At 37.3% G+C, this 21,166-nt stretch overlaps 2 protein-coding genes across 2 annotated transcripts in view; one reads left to right on the plus strand and one right to left on the minus strand.

Moving 5' to 3' along the window:
• LOC143221901 (uncharacterized) overlaps positions 1–15,409 on the plus strand; it is a 69,106-nt gene extending 53,697 nt beyond the window's left edge. The window contains exons 5-6 of the mRNA XM_076447559.1: positions 684–843; positions 10,919–15,409. Of these exons, the coding sequence (XP_076303674.1) occupies positions 684–843; positions 10,919–11,163 (405 nt within the window). The 3' untranslated portion in view covers positions 11,164–15,409. The remainder of the gene's footprint in view (positions 1–683; positions 844–10,918) is intronic.
• Rhogap102a (Rho GTPase activating protein at 102A) overlaps positions 15,318–21,166 on the minus strand; it is a 52,688-nt gene continuing 46,839 nt past the window's right edge. Inside the window, exon 12 of the mRNA XM_076447548.1 lies at positions 15,318–21,114. Coding sequence (XP_076303663.1) covers positions 20,775–21,114 — 340 coding nt within the window. The 3' untranslated portion in view covers positions 15,318–20,774. The remainder of the gene's footprint in view (positions 21,115–21,166) is intronic.

Consider the following 21,166-nt stretch of genomic DNA (forward strand, 5'->3'; position numbering starts at 1 on the left):
GCTTCTTCTCCGTGTCCTGGCGTCGTTCGAGCCACAATGGGGGAAAAAACCGGGGAATTAATCATTGCTGCGAGACAATGGCTTCCCGGTGTCTCTTTGTACGTCTTAATTGAACAGTACTTCTCCTCTGACCTTTCCCGTGGTCTTCCGTTCCTACTTGGTCGAGGTGTATTCCGCAAGAAGGCGCAACACTAGTAACACGTGGCCGCTGCTCGATTTGAACACGAATTTCGGAACAATGCTATTGTATTTTGTCCGTGGCTGCGAAACCGTGAAGGTGGCTTGTGGTGCGCGTCCAGTTAACATTTTTTCTGTTGCTGGAACTAATTTGGAAATTGGCAATTCTCGTGAGAGATAATGACAGAACTCGAAGAATACATATGTCCCCTTGTGAACGTATGCGTTCACATTATTTTGAAAAATGGTGGCTTGAGAATTATTGTATTTTGTGGATACAGTGTTAAGAATTGTATCATGTAGATGTGGCCATGCACAGTTTAAACGAATTTCACCTTCATAATCTTCAAAGTAGCATTGGCAGAAGTAAAGAACTCCAATTGTTCGAACAAGAACAGGAGAGTTATTTTTTCTATGGTTATTGGATTCTTAAATTGTATAAGTATAATATAAATTGGATGACACAACTTTAGCCTAACCAATTGCATCGAAATTTGCTGTTACAGTTAGCTGCGATTGCCTTGAACTTCGGAGTGCTGGTCACCGCGGTGTACGAGGGTATTTATGCTAGGAGAGGCGGCGACCCGACGAAAATTAGGGTTGTAGGTGATCCTCGCGCGGCAACCATAAATAATCCTGGCTACCGGGAGCATCAGCCCACGAACGGTGAGTTTCGTCCTACACTTTATTCTAATTATGTCCGGATGAGATACATTTCTCTAGTCCGTTGCCAGCTTCAGTATCTCATTCATTCAGAGAATCTTCCATCAGAACTTCAACAATATATTTTGCTCCCATAATTCCCGGTGAAACCTGTGACGACATTGAAGTACTAAAGTTATTTGAAATGGAAAGCTACTTTTTATGACCTTTATGTCCAAAAAGAATGTACAAAGAAATAGAGCTCCATAAAATGAAAAATTATTATGCAAGGCTTGTTATAAAATTGTTAGATTAAAACAAAGTGTTTGGAAAGTTTTTTACGAGATGTTTTGTAGACAAATAGATAGATAAGTATATTTTTCCTCTCGGTCATGAAGAGGGACTTTCACAATAATCAATCATTTTTCTTCACTTCTTAACGAAAAGTATTTTTTTGCTTATATTCTTGCAATCGCACAAGACTAAGCGCATCGGTCGCGAAGTTGGAATGCATAAAGCGGAGTTCCCTTCTGTTTCACGTTTCAAGGAGACCTCTGTCACAGGATTATCGTCGGCTATGGTTGAAGGTTTCGTGAGGCGATAGGGAATTTTGTTACAGAGGACGAGAGACGTTACGAAACGCAGTCGACGAGCGTGCCTCGAATTCCTAAGCGAGCAGCTCTGTTTAAATTCTCCTATTTGTTTCTGTCGCGGCTTGTACGTGATAGCGTCTGCCGCTTTGCTTAATCATTTTCAAACAATTCAGATGAAACGTAGCGTAATTCGAGGTTTGCGGATTGCAATGGCTATCTGTCGTAGCGGTAAACTGCAATAAACACGTTCCGAGATTTACTTGTACAAGTTACAAATCGTTCAAACTATATGTTTTCTTAGAAAATTATACAAATTAACTTTTGTATCAGTGTACTGAAGGGTCGTACCTGGTTGGCAGCCTTAAACAGGGCGTGATCTTTATAGGAATTTTTTCTGAAACATTCAATGCACCAATTTTCTAAGTGAGGATTATATACAGGGTGAGTCCGAAGAGAAACAGAACACCTAAATATCTCCATTACTTTTCGTTGTACAAAAAAACTTCTTAGGACAAAGTTACACTGTTTGACGGGCTACATGTAACGGTGTAAGGGAAAAAATGTTCAAGGTCATCGATATTTTTTTAAATGGAATGAAGTATTTTTTAATACATCAATCGATGTAGCTGGACATTCGTTATAAAAATGTACTAACCTATGTATGTCAAAAAGTTAGTAGTTCACGAGATATTTCGGTTTAAATAATTCTAAAATACCATTACTGTCGTACTAAAACGTTACACAAGTAAGTAAACGCTAACGTCTTAAGTACGACAGTAATGGTATTTTAGAGTTATTTAAATTAAAATATCTCCTGAACTATTCGACATACATAGGTTAGTACTTTTTTATAACGAATGTCCAGCTGCATCGATTGATGTATTAAAAAATACCTCATTCCATTTAAAAAAATATCGATGACCTTGAAAATTTTTTCCCTTACACCGTTACATGTAGCCCTTCAAACAGTGTAACTTTGTCCTAAAAGTTTTTTTGTACAACGAAAAGTAACGGAGATATTTAGGTGTTCTGTTTCTTCGGACTCACCCTGTATATTTAAAAGTACATACATTGTGCAACTTGTACGAATTTTTTCGTTGCAAACTCGTAAAAAACAAGTAACAGTCTAAGATGTTCAATAATTGTGCTACGTCAAGAAGGAGATTTTCAGCCTTTATTTAAATAATAATCTAAAGAAAAATTAGATTATGTTATTATAAAAGTGCTGTTCTTATTTAAAACATGAATTCAGTAATTAGAAGTTACACAGTCCTTCATGTAACTTGGCATCGTTACGACACTTATTTTTCCTTTTCTCTGTTTTATTGGATAACGTATGTTGATTGTGTGAAACTGGTAATTGTTTTTACGGTCAACATATGGAACGAATTGTTTCGCGTGAACAGAGGAACGAGTGCACAATGCGTTATTAAAACACAGATGTTATGTACGAGGCCGCGACTTGTTTAATTGCGTTGGAAGTTTCCGGGTTTTGATGCTGCCTGGATCGATAGTGGCAAATGTCGTTTTGTCCGTCTGCATTTGTCTTTTCAATTTATGTTGAAAACTTCATTTCATTGGAACTCGAAACTCGAGACACGTGCCTTGAGGAAAGCAAACAACGTTGCAATAACGACCAAAAAGACTTCTACGCTTCCATAAAAGTCAATTTCATTTTCTTCAGATTCTACTGCTTACCATTTTCTGCCTGTCTTTAGATAGTCCCTTACAATTTTAGAACCAAGTATTAACTGTTCAACAAGTTTCTTGCATCATGTTTCATATTCCCCTAAAAGGTAAAATCCAAAGGAATTAAATTTATAAAAAAATAATAGTCGTCTGTTTTTTCATAAGTACTTCCATCAATATAAGTTTATAGTAAAAGTTGAAACTTGGAAAAAGATCAGATTTCGTCGATTCAGTAAAAAGTTAGAAATTAGGAAAATTAAACTCGCAAAGAAATAATAGGCCTCTGTTGTTTTATAAATATTTTCAACATTATAAGTTTCCATGATAGTTAGTACTTAGGAGAATTAGATTTCGTCGATTCGGTACAAGTTAGAAATTAGGAAAATTAGATGTGCAAAGAAGTAGCAGTCGTAGGTTTGCGATAAATATTTTCGTCAATATCGTTTTTGGACGTAACAAGTCGAAAGCGAGAGAGTGTTTCTCGGAATATAGGGAGAAATCTCAAAGCTTTTACCGCGGATGGGAAGCCTTTCCCTCATCGGAATGTCATTTGTGCCGCTAACAAGGGAAACATATCCATTTAGCTCCTAATAAGGGCTTGGTGTAGGAGCAGCACGTTAAACAGGTCACCGAAGGTTACACTTGATATTGTAGGAGGAAACCTAAGATACAAGAAGCGTATACGAACATTAATATACGTGTCCCAAAATGAAGACACGACACTCACAACACTGGAAACAAGTCATAGCTAGAACTCACAAAAATGCAACCAGTAACTAATGAGAGAAATAAATTCCTATTTGGGAATTAATACATCAAATATTTATTTTTCGAGTCATTAGCTTCGATTTGTACGAAGAAAATACTTCAACTTTCCTCGGAGGAGATACTTTTCCCCGGCACACGTGTTTGAACCTTATGAAATATTCAAACGAAGGTAAACGTGCAGGAACACAAGTGGTTTAAGTGTAGTCATTTAAGAAATTACTGGCGCAAGATTTCGATACCAATTTCACTCGGCCCTACGAATATTTCATGTGATTTTTCGGAGAGTATTCACTACAGGTTCCACGAAGAAGAACGAACGAACGTTAAACGTTGGGCATCGATCGAAGAGTAGCTTTCACGTTTCCTCCTACGGGAGACCTTCGCCTGGCAGCTGATGGAAACTCAATATGCCGGAGAAATGTCTTCGGATGTGAGCCCGATGGGAGTCAAGGTGAAGGGAGAAAATAGAGAAGATGTGTTTGCCATGAAGGACACGTATGGAGCTCGAGCAAAAGAGAGTTGTTGAGAGGGAAAGCAGAGATGAAGCTACCATAAAATGAGGCACGAGCTGGAAGTATAGTATTGTACTGCATTCGAAATCCCTTTCATTCATGGTGGTTCATTGATCTTTGATCGAGTCAACAGATTTTTATCCCCATTTTATGTCCATTGCACAGTGTTGTACTGCATCGTGTACTACATCATCCTACATACTTTCAAGAAATTAGTGGGAAATCAACTTACTGATCACCAAATTGATGTGTGTGGTATGGTGAGTATTAGAAGATTGAATTTATTTGGAACTGATCCGGTTTTTGTTAATATTACATGTACAAATTAATTCGTCGTCCTCAAAGTTGATCAATTATGATTTCTATTTAGTTTCAAATTTTTTATTTGCCACACTAGGCACTGGCATCATCAGACTTCAAAATAGGAAAACATAGGCACACAATTTGTATTATTTATGCATCATAGCTGAATCACGAATTTTTATGCAAAATAAACATTGTTTGTATAAATTAAATGATTTTTGAAGGCTACGCCCCTTGACCCGGCTGCGCTTCCCGCTCTCCGTGACGACCTTAGTGTTCGTCGCGCATTAGGGCGACACTCGTATTAATACATTTCCACATCACCCATGAGGGTAGGTACTATTGTTAATGCGGCTTTTCTTTGTCAGTGTAACCTCTGTGGGCCTATTCCACTATGCTGCACGATAATTTCGGACAACACATGTAGAAAATAAATTCGAAAGATGAATTTTGAAAATAGTTTTTAATTGTATTGTCAAAATTTTAGTTTCGACAAGTTTTTATCTCAACATTTATCTTCCAAATCCATTTTGTACATCTATTGTCCGAAATTATCGTGAAACATAATGCTTGCAGGGGATACCACATACAAAAAAAAACGCATTAACAATGTCGGAATCTATTGATACGAGTGTCGCCTTAATGTGTCACGGATAGCTCCCTATGGGCGTGTCAAGGGGACGCGTAGCCTTCGAAAATCGGCCGTCGCGAGACATTAATTACGAGTCTGCTCTATATTGTGTCTAACATTCTAGTTTGTTCTATGTTCTATTTATATTGTATATGTTTCATGGTGAGATAAGAAGAATTAGCACCGCGACGGCACAGAGGCAAGAGGAGTCTAATACAGGTCCGATTATCCACATCCCTAGTGCTCCCCTAGTCCCAATGTTTATGTTTGACGTCATATGCTACACAGTATGTGTGAGCTCCCTCGCCAATATTTCGGTCAGAGACGAAAATGCGTGTGGAGCGAGGCGCCCCATTACACTCTGATCCAATCGTCTGCTTTTTTCTAACTACGTCACCGCATTTCTGCCAGGGACCTTCTTCTCATCTCACCATGATACACGTGTAATATTGTAATATTTTCGGTGGTAAATAAAGAATATTTGTTACTACATCTAATGTGTTCTTTTTCCCCCAACCCTGTCCATGAATATTGGATAGTAGGATTAGATTAATATCGTCGAAAAATTTGGAAAAAATATTTCAGATTAGGCAAAACTTAAGTTTTGCATTAGGAGAATATCGTGGTAAAAGAGGTGGCACGAAATTCTTTAAAAAATTGAGTTTTGTATTAGGAAAACATGATAGCGAAGGACGTGGCACGAAATTCAGTAGTACAATTCGACGGCAAGACAGACAGTCGAAATTCTTCGAATATTTTCGAAAACCTCGAAAATTGAGTTTTGTATTAGGAGAATATGACAGCGAAGGAGGTGGCACGAAATTCAGCAGTACATCTTAACGACAATCCAGACGATAGAAAATTTTTCGAAAATTCAGAAGTACAACTCAACGATAAGCCAGACGGCCGAAAATATTTCGAAAACTTCGAAAATTGAATTTTGTATTAGGAGAATAGTATGACAAGGAAAAAGATGGTACGAAATCTACTATAACTCTACAACAAATCGGATGCTTGGAAAAAATTGGTGGTTCAATACATATAAACGCAGATATGCTTTCTTATTACATTGTCTTTATTTTTTCAATGAAGATTCATACATAAAACGTTTGTACTGTAGTTGTAGATAACTTATATTCTAAACATTTATAACAGGAATGTTGACTGGCTCAGAGAGACTGACAACACTGTAAAATCTATCTCCCTTAGACACACACCTTTTGTGTTGTAACCTTTAGACTTGAGATAACATATGCCTTGTATGCAGTACCACGAAGCTAAACTGTTACTTTGTGTATACAGGTTACCCTACAATAATACGGTAGATAGGTTCCTAAAATGCCGTGTTGTGTGAAACTGTTGTTATATGAGACCCAGAGCCAGTACAAAAAGGGGGGTTACGTTCCGAAAACCTATTAAAAAACAAACATTTTAGTACAAATGTTTTTGCTATTTTCTTATCGTGTTAGAGTGAAACCGTGTTATAGGATGCGTTGTTGTAGGAGGGCTACCTGTACTGTATACTGAAGCTAAACTGTATAATGTATGTATAAATATGACACATGCATGACAGAGTCGAGACGCGTTGTCGGAAGCGTGGGGAATAACGTCGTAAAAGGAACAGGTAGAGTGGAGACATAAATGTCTTAATCTAGCGACTCTGATAGAAAATGATGTGGATTATTTTTAAATTTATAGACAAAGAGCCATGAATTTGTACACTAATATATGTCTTCATAAATTCAACGATTGTAGAACGAAGAGTCCGAACGAATTTGTTTTACCAGCATACACACACAGGTTCAGACGTTAAAAATATAAAATTGTTGTATGCGTGTCATGTTTCTGTGACGACCTCCGGCGGCAATGAAGCAGGGATAGCGCAAGAGCATGACACGAGCGAGGATCGCGTTTTTACGACTAAGAAATAAAACGGTCATAAAAAAAAGAAGGCGCGCGCGCACACGAAGTTGACACGATTTAATTTAATTGAACAGTGACGCTAGCGGCGCGGCGCCTCGGATTTCTGAAAGGACAAACGACCGCAATGCAAGTGACGCGACGGTAGGTAAATGCTGAAGGATCGTTGAAATGGAAGACGAAGCAACCGGAGGAGGAAATGGAAAAATGAATGGTTTGGGGAGAAAAAAACGGGATGGAAAGCATTGTTTTTCCGACACTTTGCTATCCGTTACTTTGCTGGGTGATGGAAACCTTCGGAGCTGGAGTGTGAGGTCTCTGGTAATACGGCAAATGTGTGGTCAAGGATGTGTGGTCGACTTTTCTTCAGGAAAACATAATCCTTTTATGGCGTTATATGTCGTTATAGTGCTTTCATTTTTTTATTGACATTAGATGAAAAGTTGACAGATCGCGTCCTTTCATCTTGATGTAAGTAATCAGGATTGTTAACAGTGTTTAATAAAGCTACAAACGCAATCATTTTTATGTACCAAAAGTATACATTGATTTATACAAAAAGATCTTTCAGCAGAACAAAGTAGGTTTGAAATGCAAGTTAGAAATAAATTCCTATTGACATAAGGATTGATATAAGCATTTACATGAAGGTGTTGTTTTAAATATTTAATGGATTGGAAAATGAATGGGGTATATCAAATTATACTGTATTGTTTTGAATTTTAATTTCAAGAATTTGATTATGGCAGAGTCGCCAAAGTTTCTGAAACTCCGAACCTTCTTCTATTACAGCGCTATTCCCTCACGCTTACGTCACAGCTCGGTCACGTGATGCGTTCCGTATCTTTCGTGCATATGTCCAATGTCACATGACTAATCCGGTACTGGTAGAGAGAGGGTAACTTTTTTTCTAAATTCGAGTAAATTCCCCTCATCTGGCGACTCTGGGTTATAGGATGATTGAGACTAAAGGGATTAGAAATTTTATCTCAGGAAATTCAATCACACATTCGAGGACGAAAATCTAATTTCAGAAATTGCAAACAAATAATTTAATAATTTACATAAGAACGGGTCAGTGCATATTTTTGCCCCGGAATACTTAAGATCTAGTTCCTCAGGGAGATAGTTTTAGGTGGATGAAATTTTGGGATTTAGGAAGCCGGTATGTATAGGATAAGGGGTTCAATATTTGTTCCTAGTATTATTCAATGATTCATTAGCATCGAACGATAATTTTTTCCAGCGATTCAAAGAAATGATTGCGAATTCGCAGCGCGTCGAGTAAGGAAAACTGAATTCGCGAGAATTTGCACGCGTGCGAGGTTGCAGGTGTGCACCTAAATATTACTGGCGCGTATACGTGGCATGATCTTTCGACACGTGCGCTTCATCGTTTCGCATCTGGCGCGTCGTGAAAACGATTCCTGCCTCCCAAGTAGCCTAACGATAGTCGATGAGGAGGATTCTAAACTGGTTCTTAATAATAATAGCCGTGTGATATCGTTGTTAAATGCAATCTTGTCGCACCGAGCACCATAAATTAAGCCTAATTGTATATTGGTAATACTTTTACCGAGTTCGATCGATGACGTTAATCGTAACGGCTGAAATTCTCTGGTAGACGTGCACAGACGCGTTCGCAGAACTAAGGATGAACATCAATTATCGTTAACGAGATCTGTCGCGAATACATTAACGGTAATTGTTTTTCGTTTGCCGTAGAAATTCAGTCGCGTTTTTGCTTGTTTTGCCAGTCGCCCGGTGAAAACTCTGGCCGAGCGGTACGGGAACCTGTTGGCGTCTCTCTGCATCAGGAAATCGTTTTAGAACTTGTTTCTGCTATATCGGCGTGGTGGACGTCGCGGGGAATGCTATCGTTACCGCTGCGTTGGCGCTTCCGTGTTGCTCTATCGTAAAAACAAATTTGTTTCTGGTTTTGTTAATCCCTCTGTGGAACGATCCCCGGTGCAGTTAATTGGACGACGTGTCTCGGGATATTTCAGTAATTGCGACGATAAAATCTTCGGCCCACTTATGGAGTAAATCTAATTAGCAGTCTATTGTTCTGGCCCGAATTTAGCGTTCGTAACATCTGGGACATGGTCCCAAATTAGATTCGCTGCTATCTGTAAGGTCGTAGAAAAATCTGATTAAACAGGAGGTATGTATCGAAATTTAACACTAAACCTACCACGAGGGGTCGAATGACCCATTTTAGATTGTTTATTTAACAATTATTGAAATTGTAAAGGTGTTTTCATGGGAATTCATTTTATACATTTTCTGACTCGAGTATATGTTATAGTAAAAATCGCACAAAATATAAATTAATTTAATCTTGTTATTTTTATAATACTATACACATCAGTTACTTTTGATGGTCGGTAGGTTTAGTGTTAATAGTTACAGATGTACAAATTGACGATTTTATATTAACCATATTTGCACCGGATCAGAGTAAGGCAATAATCAACTAATATTTAAAAATGAATAATAGTCTTTTTGATTTAGACCGAAACGTTGGAATTTAAACTAAATTTCATGTAAATTTTGCAAACTTGCTATATTTGTACAATTGATCGAACCAGTGCGCCGATATCATAAATTGTAGTTTAAACAATTGTCGATTGAAATACGAAAATCATAGTCTTTTTGAATATTAGTCATAGCAAAATAGTCATTAGTCAAAACTTTTTGATTAGTTAGTGATAACTAAATGGCAAATAGTTAGTCACAGCTCTAAATAATCTTTAGCTATTGCTTATTAGTGAATTAGTAGTTGATGATCAGTCATCAATCTTTAGTCATCAGTCACTATTGTGCGATTAATATATATTAATATTATTAATTAGGTATCACTAACTAATCAAAAAGTTTTGACTAATGATTATTTTGCTATGATTAACATTCAAAAAGACTATTAGTCAGTTTTAAATATTAGTTGATTATTGCCCTACTCTGCACCGGATATATGCGTTCTTAGATTATTCAAACTTTTCGACGCGAATGTGTTAATACAACCAATTTTTAAATGGAAGACTTAGCTGCACTGAATTTTGATGATTTTTTTTATATTGTGGAAATATACTGTACATATTTTTTACTCCACCAACCAATTTTGACAATCTCACAATTATCTTCCAACGTTTTACAAGATGGTGGATTTCTTTTTCGTAAAAATTCTGTGGTGTTCTTCCAAGGAGGTCTTCAGGTTTCTGAAAATGCAGTTAAAAATCGAGTTGAAAAAATTGTGCAGGCATTAGAGAAATTAAAGAGTTTCAATTATTTAAAAGTGTTTCATTATTTTCTATGTATTTCGATTGTTAAGTCGATCATTACTTTTCAGAGATCGGTCACACAAATTCGCACATATGAGCCATTTAATACAAAAGTGGTGTACATGTAAGTCAATACTTCTTTGTTTGGTTTGCCACTACATTTGAAGAGTTTAATCATCACTGAATAAAACAACCGTAATATAATTTTAGCGCGGTATGCACACGACATTATCGTGATTTATAGAAGTTTTACTTAATTCCTTATTATCCAATGATTAACTATTTTGATTTTCACAATTCTTGCATTAAACTATGTTGTTCAAGGAAATGCAAAAGAAAATAAATATTTGTAAGGATTCACAGAACATCTATCTAAAACCGTAACTTCTGTTTCTGTTCCAGGTGGCAGCATCTCGATGACTGACGCCAGCGGAAAACCCTACGTCGGAGGTGCCGGAAACGGCTCAATGGCGTCTGTGGCGACTTCCGGAAGTGTAACAAGTACAGCCTCCCCTCTCCGCAGTTCCCTGAAGAAGCCAAAACCGCTGGGAATCCACAATCCCGGTTTTTCTGCGCACAGTCCAACCTTGTCAAGGAACGGCTCGCAGAAAAAAGTTCGGATCCAGACACACTCCACCGAAGTGTAAAGGGATCCCATTCTTGCGAGTCTTTTGAAATCGGGACGAAAATCGAAACGAAAATTTCGAACGATCGAATCGACTCCTCGAAATACTTGAGGTTGCAAGCTCTGCTCCTCTGAACGTTGTTCTGTCGCGGAAATTCGCAATGATTCTCGCGAACGTGGACGCGATGGGCAACGTGCGATCGCTGCCAAGGTTCCCAACGTTGTGTGATCGTTAGAGAAAGTTTTCTGATCAGTGATGTTTGGAAAAGTTGAGGACTTTTTTCCAGTAAAGTTTCAAGCGCGAAGTTGAAGTTGGAGCTGAAGAGTATAGAAGCTAAATTGTGCTTCGGTGTGAAACTCACGCGATTGTTCCGTCGCGCGGGAAACTAACGAAGAAGGGGACTCGAGAAACGAGTCGAGGAAAATCGAGGGAAATTACTCCGACCGTAATTTCCCAATGGCGTCGTGACGTCTTCGAGAACATGTGAGACCTTCGGCTGAAGGCGCTCGTCTGACGCGCGACTGTATTTATAGGTGGCAACACTGAATCGTGACCTTCGACCCGAGGACTCGATACGTTGATGGATCTTCGACCTGATAGATCTTCGACTCTTCTTGTCTATCTTCTATTTTTCTTTCGACGCGGACCTAACTTTAACACGTCCCGTGCCACGTGTTCTGCTAATGGCACACGCGTTCAAAACATACAATTTCATAGTGTGTTTAAGACTGGAAAGTATATTAACATCAGAGGAAAGCAGATGGCATATAATGTGTGTAAACTCTAGTATGTACAGTAATGACTCGATATGTGTGCGAAAGATATTCACAATACTTATGAAAAATTTGAGAAGTGTGATAAAATAATCGGTGGGACGATATAAATTCAGTCACAGAACTTTTTTGTTGGGAATTATTTTTTTATGAAACGTTCACACGTTTGTGATATTTTTCTGATTAAAATGAGACCAAACACGACACCATTTACCTCGTATTTACTTGTTTAATTTGCGATACAATAGAATCTCGATTGTCCGAACATGATGTTTGGAGCCTCCGTTAATCAAGTACTTGTTCCATATACAAACGTGTCAATTACAGCTAAAACTTAGATAACTGCTCTAGTATCTATCTTAACACTCGCGTTCCAAGGATTAGTACGGATAATAGAGGCTGCATTATATCGTGGATTAAAGTGGTAAGTATGATATGAATTGTATCGTGTTTGGGCTCATTTTAATCAGGAAGATATCACGAATGCGTTGATATAAGATTTCCTGAAAATATCATTAAAATTAAGAAAGTTAATAACAAAACAGTCCAATATGTTGGTGTCCATGTTTCAGTCCCAAAATTTCGACATATATTGAGACATTCTAATTTCTTATCGGTCGGAACTATAACAAAATTTATGACAACACGTCAGTCTTAAATAGAAATATCAAATAGCCCGAATGAAAACTTTAGGAAAAACCGCCGAGCACGGAACGTGTTGAAATGAAGGGTTGATTGAACTGAGAGAATTGATTCTGTACGAGCAGAGTTTCTGTGAATGTTTATTTCGTGAATAAATCCCGAACAGCAGGTTTCGGGATGTTGTATATAAGATATTATTTTATGGAAGTGTTCTAGGGGTAAAATCAATAATTATCGATGCATTCGACGACTAGTGTCTCAGTTTAGTTCTATTCGAAGACAGAGATCGTTGGTATATTATGTTCGCTGTGTACGATGGATATGGATGTTCGTGGATGGCGTAGATTAAAAAGAAAGATCGCTGAAGGTACCTGAATCTCGAGGCGAACGGCGCCGTTGGATCCAGATCCCTCGGTCGTCGATGATTACGAAAATCAACCAAGTCGTGTTCGGTGAGATTACTTTATTAAGTTCCGGGCGATTCCAGCCGTGACCGATAATGATTCTACTCTCGGTAATTCTTAACTGCCCATTAATCAGGAGTCACTGAGGGTTCACGAACATCTTGGAGCGAATCGTCGTTACATTATTAATTAGTCGAATATCTTGGGTAGTTAATTCATGGTATGGGCCGTCCTTTTATTTCTTCGATGGATTTTATATTATACTGAATTCTTGTCTAGTCCTGAATTCTTTTGTTGAATTTTAAACACTTCAAGATTCTCGAGTAGGTATACATACCGAGTACAGTTATCTTTTTTTAACCATAAATTTACAACCAATCAAAGTATATCTTAATGCATTTTCAGGATATGAACAGTTAATTTTGTGAAGCAATTTTGAAGTACAGACGAGTGCGGGAGAATGAAAATTTGTTTACGAGGAAATTTCGACCTTGTTTGGAGGTAAAACACAAGATGAACACAATTACTACTTCAGAAATCATTCGAAGATTCAGAGATCATTTATTTTCAAGTGTACACTTGTACAAGTCTAACTGTGCTTTATAATCAATATTTTAGGCGCTTACACTATACTATATTATAATACTTGCACTATATTGAAATAAACCTCTGGCAATTGAATCATATTACTAAACAATAGATCTTTACGCAAAAATTTTCTGCATCGATTTCAGGAAACAGGAGTCAAAGAAAAATTTTCTTCTCCAATAATTTGATAAATTTGAAAATAATATATTGATACTTCTAAATTCTTTGACACATTCTACTATTTATAAATCATCTATTTAGCCACAATTCCTGTTAAAGAAATTCTCAAAGGCCTAATCATCGTCGCATAATCACGCGGTATTAGGCTCGCTGGTCATGTTAATCGAAACATCATCGGCCGTGAATGTGTCAACGTCAAGATTCATAATCCGGTGAGACGATAAACCATTGAGCACGTGCGCGGCGAATCCTGTGGCTGTTTAATAAACTTTCGCGAGACAAACCGACAGAAAATGAACCGCGGCTTTCATTAATCGATACATCTTTGATGACGTGGTATTCGCGAGCACGTTTTAATTGGAGAGATCGGTAGCCGTTTATTATGCACGATACGGGTGGGGGGGGGGGCAATTAGAGAAACCAAATTTTCAAACTACCAGAAAATGTTCATTTTTCACTTAAATAATAGATATTAATATCAAATCATTTAGTATATCCCCTTGCTCAATGATATCTTTAACAAGTACAACGCAACTACAAACAGAAAGACATCAAATACAGAGTGTGATACGCGAAAATAGATGATTTTTTAGTCTAAGGTACGTGAGAGAGTTAAAGTCACAGTGTTACACATGCATGACAGAGACACAACACCTCACGTGACCGCAGTGGCGGAAACGTGGGGGAATTGTATCGTAGAAGGGGAAGATAGAGCGGGAAGACAAGTCTTAATCTGGCGACCCTGGATCAGGTAGCATCTCGAAGATGCAAGATTATATTAAATCCATGGAGGAAAGAGAAAAAAATATTCACGGCTGGAACCGCGTAACATTAAGTCCTTTTGTTGAACGTTCGAAGGAAGAGAAACTGGAATGTGATTGTTGTTATGCATCCGTTTTAACCACGAAGCGGCCCGATCGCGATAATAATCGTTGTAAAGAAGCGGCGAGTGGCAATCTGTTGGTACCGAAATTAACGATTTCCAATGATTTCTATCGGAATGATAGAAGGAAATTTGTGAACGATCCAGCATTTTCTTGTTCGTCGCATAAGTCGCAGGATACGTGATACGATTATTTCTCTCGTTTATTCCCCCCTTCCACTTTCTTTCCCCTTAATTCTCTTTCTCTCGTTACCCGTTCCCTTTCTTCTCGGTGTACTCTTCGTTCGTCGTGTAGGGTTAATCCAGCGTGCCCTTGCTCAGGGGCACGAATTATAAATAAAATACTTATTGCGTCGCATCCGTCCAGCCCTCTATAGGCAGCTAAACCGTAAAACGGTGAGATTTATAATATATATATATATATCTATATATATATATATATATGTTATAGATATATATCGTATATATATCGCAGATATATATAATAAATATATAAATATATTTATATTTTTTGCGATTGTTTTAATATATATGTATATATATACAAGAATATATATATACACAAGATTGTATATGTATATACAAGAATATATTTATATATATACATATAAATATATAAATATGTATATGTATGTTACGCGTAAATCGAGATGTGTGTTTTGCGCTTGTGACAGAAGGGAACGATGCTCGTTTCGATCGTTGGAAATTATTTTTTTATCGTTACTGTTGGTGGGTGTCTTATCTTTTCGATGATTTTCCCTTTACTCCATTTTCTTTTCCTTTCTTCGTAGATTCTTTTCATCTTTATTTTTCGTGTAGAGGTCCTGGAGACTCTTTCTTTCGATATTTGTTGTATATTTATTTAATGAACTGATGATTAACATGTTTGCTATCCCCATTTATTTTGCTGTCTATCTACGAGATATTAAATTAATGTAGCAAAGGAAAGTTATGAACTCTCTGAATGTTATGACTTCAAATAGCAGCGTAAGATTAACTTGACTAGTTTCATGTAAATTACGGGATTGTGGATATCATGTATGTGTGATGGTGATAGCGAACATGTTAATGATTTTTGGTTATCGCGAATCTTTTAATTCGAATTCTTTCGTGCCCTATGTCAGTGAATAGTACTTTCGAATTTCGTCCATTTTATTGATTGTTTCCTCAATTCTTCGTGTGTATATTTTGGGAACATAATTACTACTTTCTGTAGCGAATTAATTTGTGATCTATGATAATGTTAAGTGGATGATTATATTTACGACTCAATCGCGTTGGATTCTTTCGTTGTCCTTATTCTCATCGTCGATACGAATCACACGAGCTGTATGAGTGTCTTTGAGCGAAGCCTGTGCGTGGACAGTTTCGAAATCTATCTACAAACACAATTTTCTAACTTCTGAAACGGTAATATACTTGATTAACATTCCACTCTGCGTCTCTATTGCACAAACAGTTTACAGTCAATTCAAAGAATGGAGACTAACAAATAAAAAATTATTGCTGATTAAAAAGATTACCAAGACTAAACTCACTCGATGCATAAATGATTTCCACAGGATCACTTTTGTTGATTTATTTTGTAATGTGTGTTGAAGTTTACTGTTGACTGCTTTCAAACGCGTTCACGCAACCAGGCCCCGTGTGTTTTATTTGGGAAAACGATCGTGATCAGAGAGTATTTGGGTATGTTCAGACTGTATCTTCGCACATGCAGACCAACCTTGTATCTTAACGGAACTACCGAATTTATGTATCACCTTTTGCACTTCTTTACTACCCGATTACAACGGACCCTCTTGTTTCCCGGCGTTCGTTGCGTCCCGATGAATTTTTGTAATAACGACCATATGATCTTTAGGTGTGACGAGGATTGTATGCGAGGAAATTGATAATAAACGAGTTTCTATAATTTACGCTCCAACGAAATCCTGTTTCTTCGACCTGAAAAACAATTTTTGGTTATTGAGAATAACATGGTTTTACTATATACAATATACAAGGCAGATAGTGTTCTAATTATTTCACTTTCTTATAAAAATTGTTCATTATGTGGTGTTTTTGTAGTCTTTTATACAATAAGTGTTTCACACCAACACCAGCATTCTTTAAGTACTTCAGGATTAAAATGCACCTTTTAAAGTTAACATTTCGTACAAACAACCGGAGACATATGTAAACCAGGTCTGGGCAACTTGCGGCCGGAGTCACTAGATAAGGTTAGGGAGCCACAGAGGAACAGAGACTAGCGTCGTAGAAGGGGAAGGTAGTGTGGGGACACGAGTTTTGGCAAGGAAAATGGCAACTGCTTAACTCTAAAATATTAAGTCAGTGATTTTTTTTTGCTAACAAGATTTGCTAAAAAATTGTACCGAAATTCCGACTTAATTTTTAACTTCGTAGCATAGTAAGAAAATGCAGAGACCGATCGGAGCCGCGAAAGATGGACAGGAGCGTACAACAAGGTGGTCAAGATGGTAAAAAAATTAACCTTCATTTATTAGCTTACAGACTGAAAAAAGAAAAACTTAAACGACGAACAACAGCGTCTCTCGGACCACACATTTATTTAGTCCACCATCCCCTGTTGATTGGATATTGTACACGTTACGTGAGAACAGGCCTTGCGATCGATGGGAAATCTTTAAAAGCTCGTCGACGATTCACGCATGATATATGTAAGTATTATGTTTGGGTATATTCTTTTTATCGAGAGATACAAAATGGCCGTGACGCGAGTTCGAGGGACTCGGGGGACTAGTCTTCTTTTCATTTCTTGGCTTTGGCTCGTCGTGGACTCTCACACGGATCGTCCATCGTGCTCTAGTAATAAAAATAATTTACAAATCGAAGCTAACCTGTCGTTACTACATTAGAATGTTATCCGTAGACACATATCAATAGTCCGCAGCCTCCTCCCGCAGAAATACTACGTGAGCTGCGACGGAACCAAGTACTTTGCGATTTATGGCAACATCTAGCAGTGTGCAGTCGCCTTAAAAAATGGTCGTCATAGTTTTCTGTTGATAGACTTTGGATCTTTATTATGTGTGCATTTCACTTAAACAACATTTTTTTGTTCATCACGTTTGAAGTATATTTTAACTTTAACCCTTGTGCATTAGCATTTACACATATTTTACAGAGATTAAACTGGATCATAATTGACAATCAATTTTGGAAGAAACTCAGTTCTTAACTTGTGTAGAATGTACACCAATTTACACCAATTTACACAATGTACACATTTTATTAATGTATATAATTTTTGCAAGAGAAACTATAACTGATCGTGAATGTAATTGACTTGAACATTCCACACATTTTTATTTTATTCGAATCATAAGAAACCTCGTTATCGACAGAATTATTTACCTTATTCCGAGTGTTACAAAATATCCAATAAAAATGAAGATTTCTATAAAGATCCAGTGGTTCGTCTACCAACTATCATTTGACACTTTGTACACTCTTATGGCAATATTAGAATTAATAAAGATTCAACACGACCGAGTCTCAAAAATGTTGCGCCCCTTTGATATGTATACAATTCAATTAATTATTGATTTAACGTCATGATTGTACTGCGAATTTTCATGAATTTATGGTAAAAATGGATGACCAAAATACAAACAGTAAAAAGAAGAGAAGAATTTAAGAATATTGTTATCAGGAGTTCAAATCAATTTCATTCCAACTCCTATTTCGTGCAATCGATGATCATTTTTATTCTGCATAAAAATTCGCGGTCTATCCACGTTGTCGATATTTTTCATTTTAATTATACACTATAATTCGATGTTTGTTTGTTTACATTTACCCTAGCTTTTACACATTAATTACAGAAAAATATAATCTTATTTTGACATTGTTACAACAGGATAACGATTGCCGTGTAAAATGGCTTTCTAAGAATCATTTCCTCCGATTCATTGTATCTTGAAATTGAAGAAATGCTAGACATGATTCGAGAAATCGATTCCGGCAAATGCAGCATTTACATATTTACGTAACCGCTGGGTTTGCTATAATTCTCCGCCAATCCACGTGTGCTTTATGCATATCAATTAAGCGCTAGAAGCGAGCCACCTGTTTCAACGCGTATTAGCATAATATACAAAATCGAGCGAGAAGTTCGTTTACACAGATTGTACTTGATCCCGTCATTAACGCAGGAAGATTCTCTCGGAGAATCGCTCGTTATCCAGGCGAAACCACCGAGAACGGAAGCAGAGCGGAGAAAAGTCAGAGTACGTTTATCTTGAAGCTGGAAGCCATAACGAGCCACAACATGAACTGCTTTTGAACCATCCGACAGCTACAAAATGCAGTGCTAGATTGCGCTCTTGTTAGAATTGGTCGTTCATGGACCATTCTAATCAATATTTTCGGGTACAGCTGCAATGTAAACGTACTCTATGAAGAACGAGAGAATCGTTTCGTCACGGAGATCGTTGCAAGCGCGAGGACGGTAGTCTAGGAACCAATAGACACCCCACGATACCGAGGACATGAATTCCAATGAAAGGATCATGTCGAGGAACACTTTAGCCAGGCCACGCCTGATCGGCAGTGACTATGTTTCGCGGAGACTTCGATGATTGGACAGGACACGCGCTTGGACCTCTTTCCCGGCTATCTCTAGGCTTTTCTTCGAGTTTAACCTACTCGCAACCAGCTTTGTACACAATTCTTGTGCAAAATGCTCTTGGAAAACTCAAAATTAACCTTTTGCAGTCGAAGCTATTTTAACTCGAAAATTAAACATTTCTTCTGACCTAGGATAATTCCGTTGTATATTATTTTTTTATATACACTATAGATATAACACCTCATACAATACTTAAATGTTTGGTAATTGTGATTAGTAGACAGCGGATTTTTCTGCAAAATAAATTTTTTTTGCATCAACAAATAAGAGCCAAATAAAAATTTCTTTCGTTCTTTAATAATGTTCACTAATGCATTGATATTCCTAAATTTTTAAAATCTATCTATTGCTTTAAATTGCCACTACTCATTTCTGTCACGAATGTGACAGAAAAACAGAAATTTTCTTAATTGTGCTGCGTTAGCAACAATTTTCCCGTATGATTCTAAAATTCGAAATTATTTTTATCAAAATGTGGACGTGGTTAGGCCAAAAATTTTGAAATGTTTATGTATTTAAAAATGTGAATGAATCAAGATGATCAGAAGATTATAACAGGGTTAAACATATTTTCGGAGGTATCTATATGTATATAGTGGATTATAAAATTATTAAAACCACATTGTCATATTCATATTATGACGTCTTGACTTTCTTTCAACATCGTTCGTGATATACGACTTTTATGCACGTAAATGCGACAATAAGTTTAAAATTATTCTACACTGCACACGATTTTCGGAAACAGTGAAAATTGGTTGCGAGTGTGTTAATTACTTTTTCTTATGTTAATTTAGAATTTTAAAGCTTTACATTCTGCACTCTGTACGTTCTTATAAACGATCGAAATGATCAGAGGATTGCTGTATACAGTTGCTTGAATCAACACTTTATTTTCTTACTAATATGATTGTACATATTATCTGAAAATTGTATCAATTCCATACCAAACGAAACCGTATAAAATCGTTAAATTCTATTCAACTTCTTTTGAAACACACAATAAACGTTGTTAAAAAATTGATGAACTGCTATCGTGAATATTAAAATACTATCAAGTTTCGATACCATCGAGTACTATAAGAGTTTTCATATTAAAAAATTCATCTGATATCAATAAATTAAAAAATACATAAATAAAGAAACAATAGAATTTACGTTTTGTTTCTGCGGGCTACATCTTTGCAATCCTCTAACAATTTCGACAAAAAGAACCGTTCATCAAACAATTCTTAATAATCATCTTCAAACAATCATCTTTGAACAATTCTTAACAATCATCTTCAAACAATCATCTTTGAACAATTCTCAACACCCAAGCTCTTTCACCATGAAACCCCCAGAACCACCAACAACAGACCCTGCAGAGCCCCACCACCAATTGAACACAAATACGAATCCACATAGCTTTCTCCCTCTCTCGACATCAAGTCTTCAGGAACATACGGACGAAGAGACCCATCGAAGTCATCCAAGATTCGATCCATTCGTCACTGGAACGTCAGGGCTCAGAAGTACCCTTGCCTGTCCTTAGGCGCGCTGGAAATCAGTTCTCTTCGTTTCCAGACTGGTTGAACCGCAGCTCGTTGACTCTGTACACCGGTCACCGGAGACGAAGAGGACATTGCGACCGGTGACGATGACGAAACCGTCATCGCGTTTTTACCCGCCAGGGTGTCGGAATCAGGGATATGACGTGTCTGATGCCTCGAGTCCGTGTAACGCCTCTTTGTGTACTTTTTACTGTCTGAAGAGGTTGCTGAGGAACTGGATTTGCTTTGAGACACTGTTGTTGCGGTATCTGGTCTTGAGATGTGCAGCATCCTCTCGATGTCGGCGGTCTTCGACCTGAAAAATAATTTTTGATTAGTGAGAATAACGTGGTTTTACTAGAACGTAT

The sequence above is a fragment of the Lasioglossum baleicum genome, chromosome 3 (genome assembly GCF_051020765.1).
Source record: "Lasioglossum baleicum chromosome 3, iyLasBale1, whole genome shotgun sequence".
NCBI lineage: Eukaryota > Metazoa > Arthropoda > Insecta > Hymenoptera > Halictidae > Lasioglossum > Lasioglossum baleicum.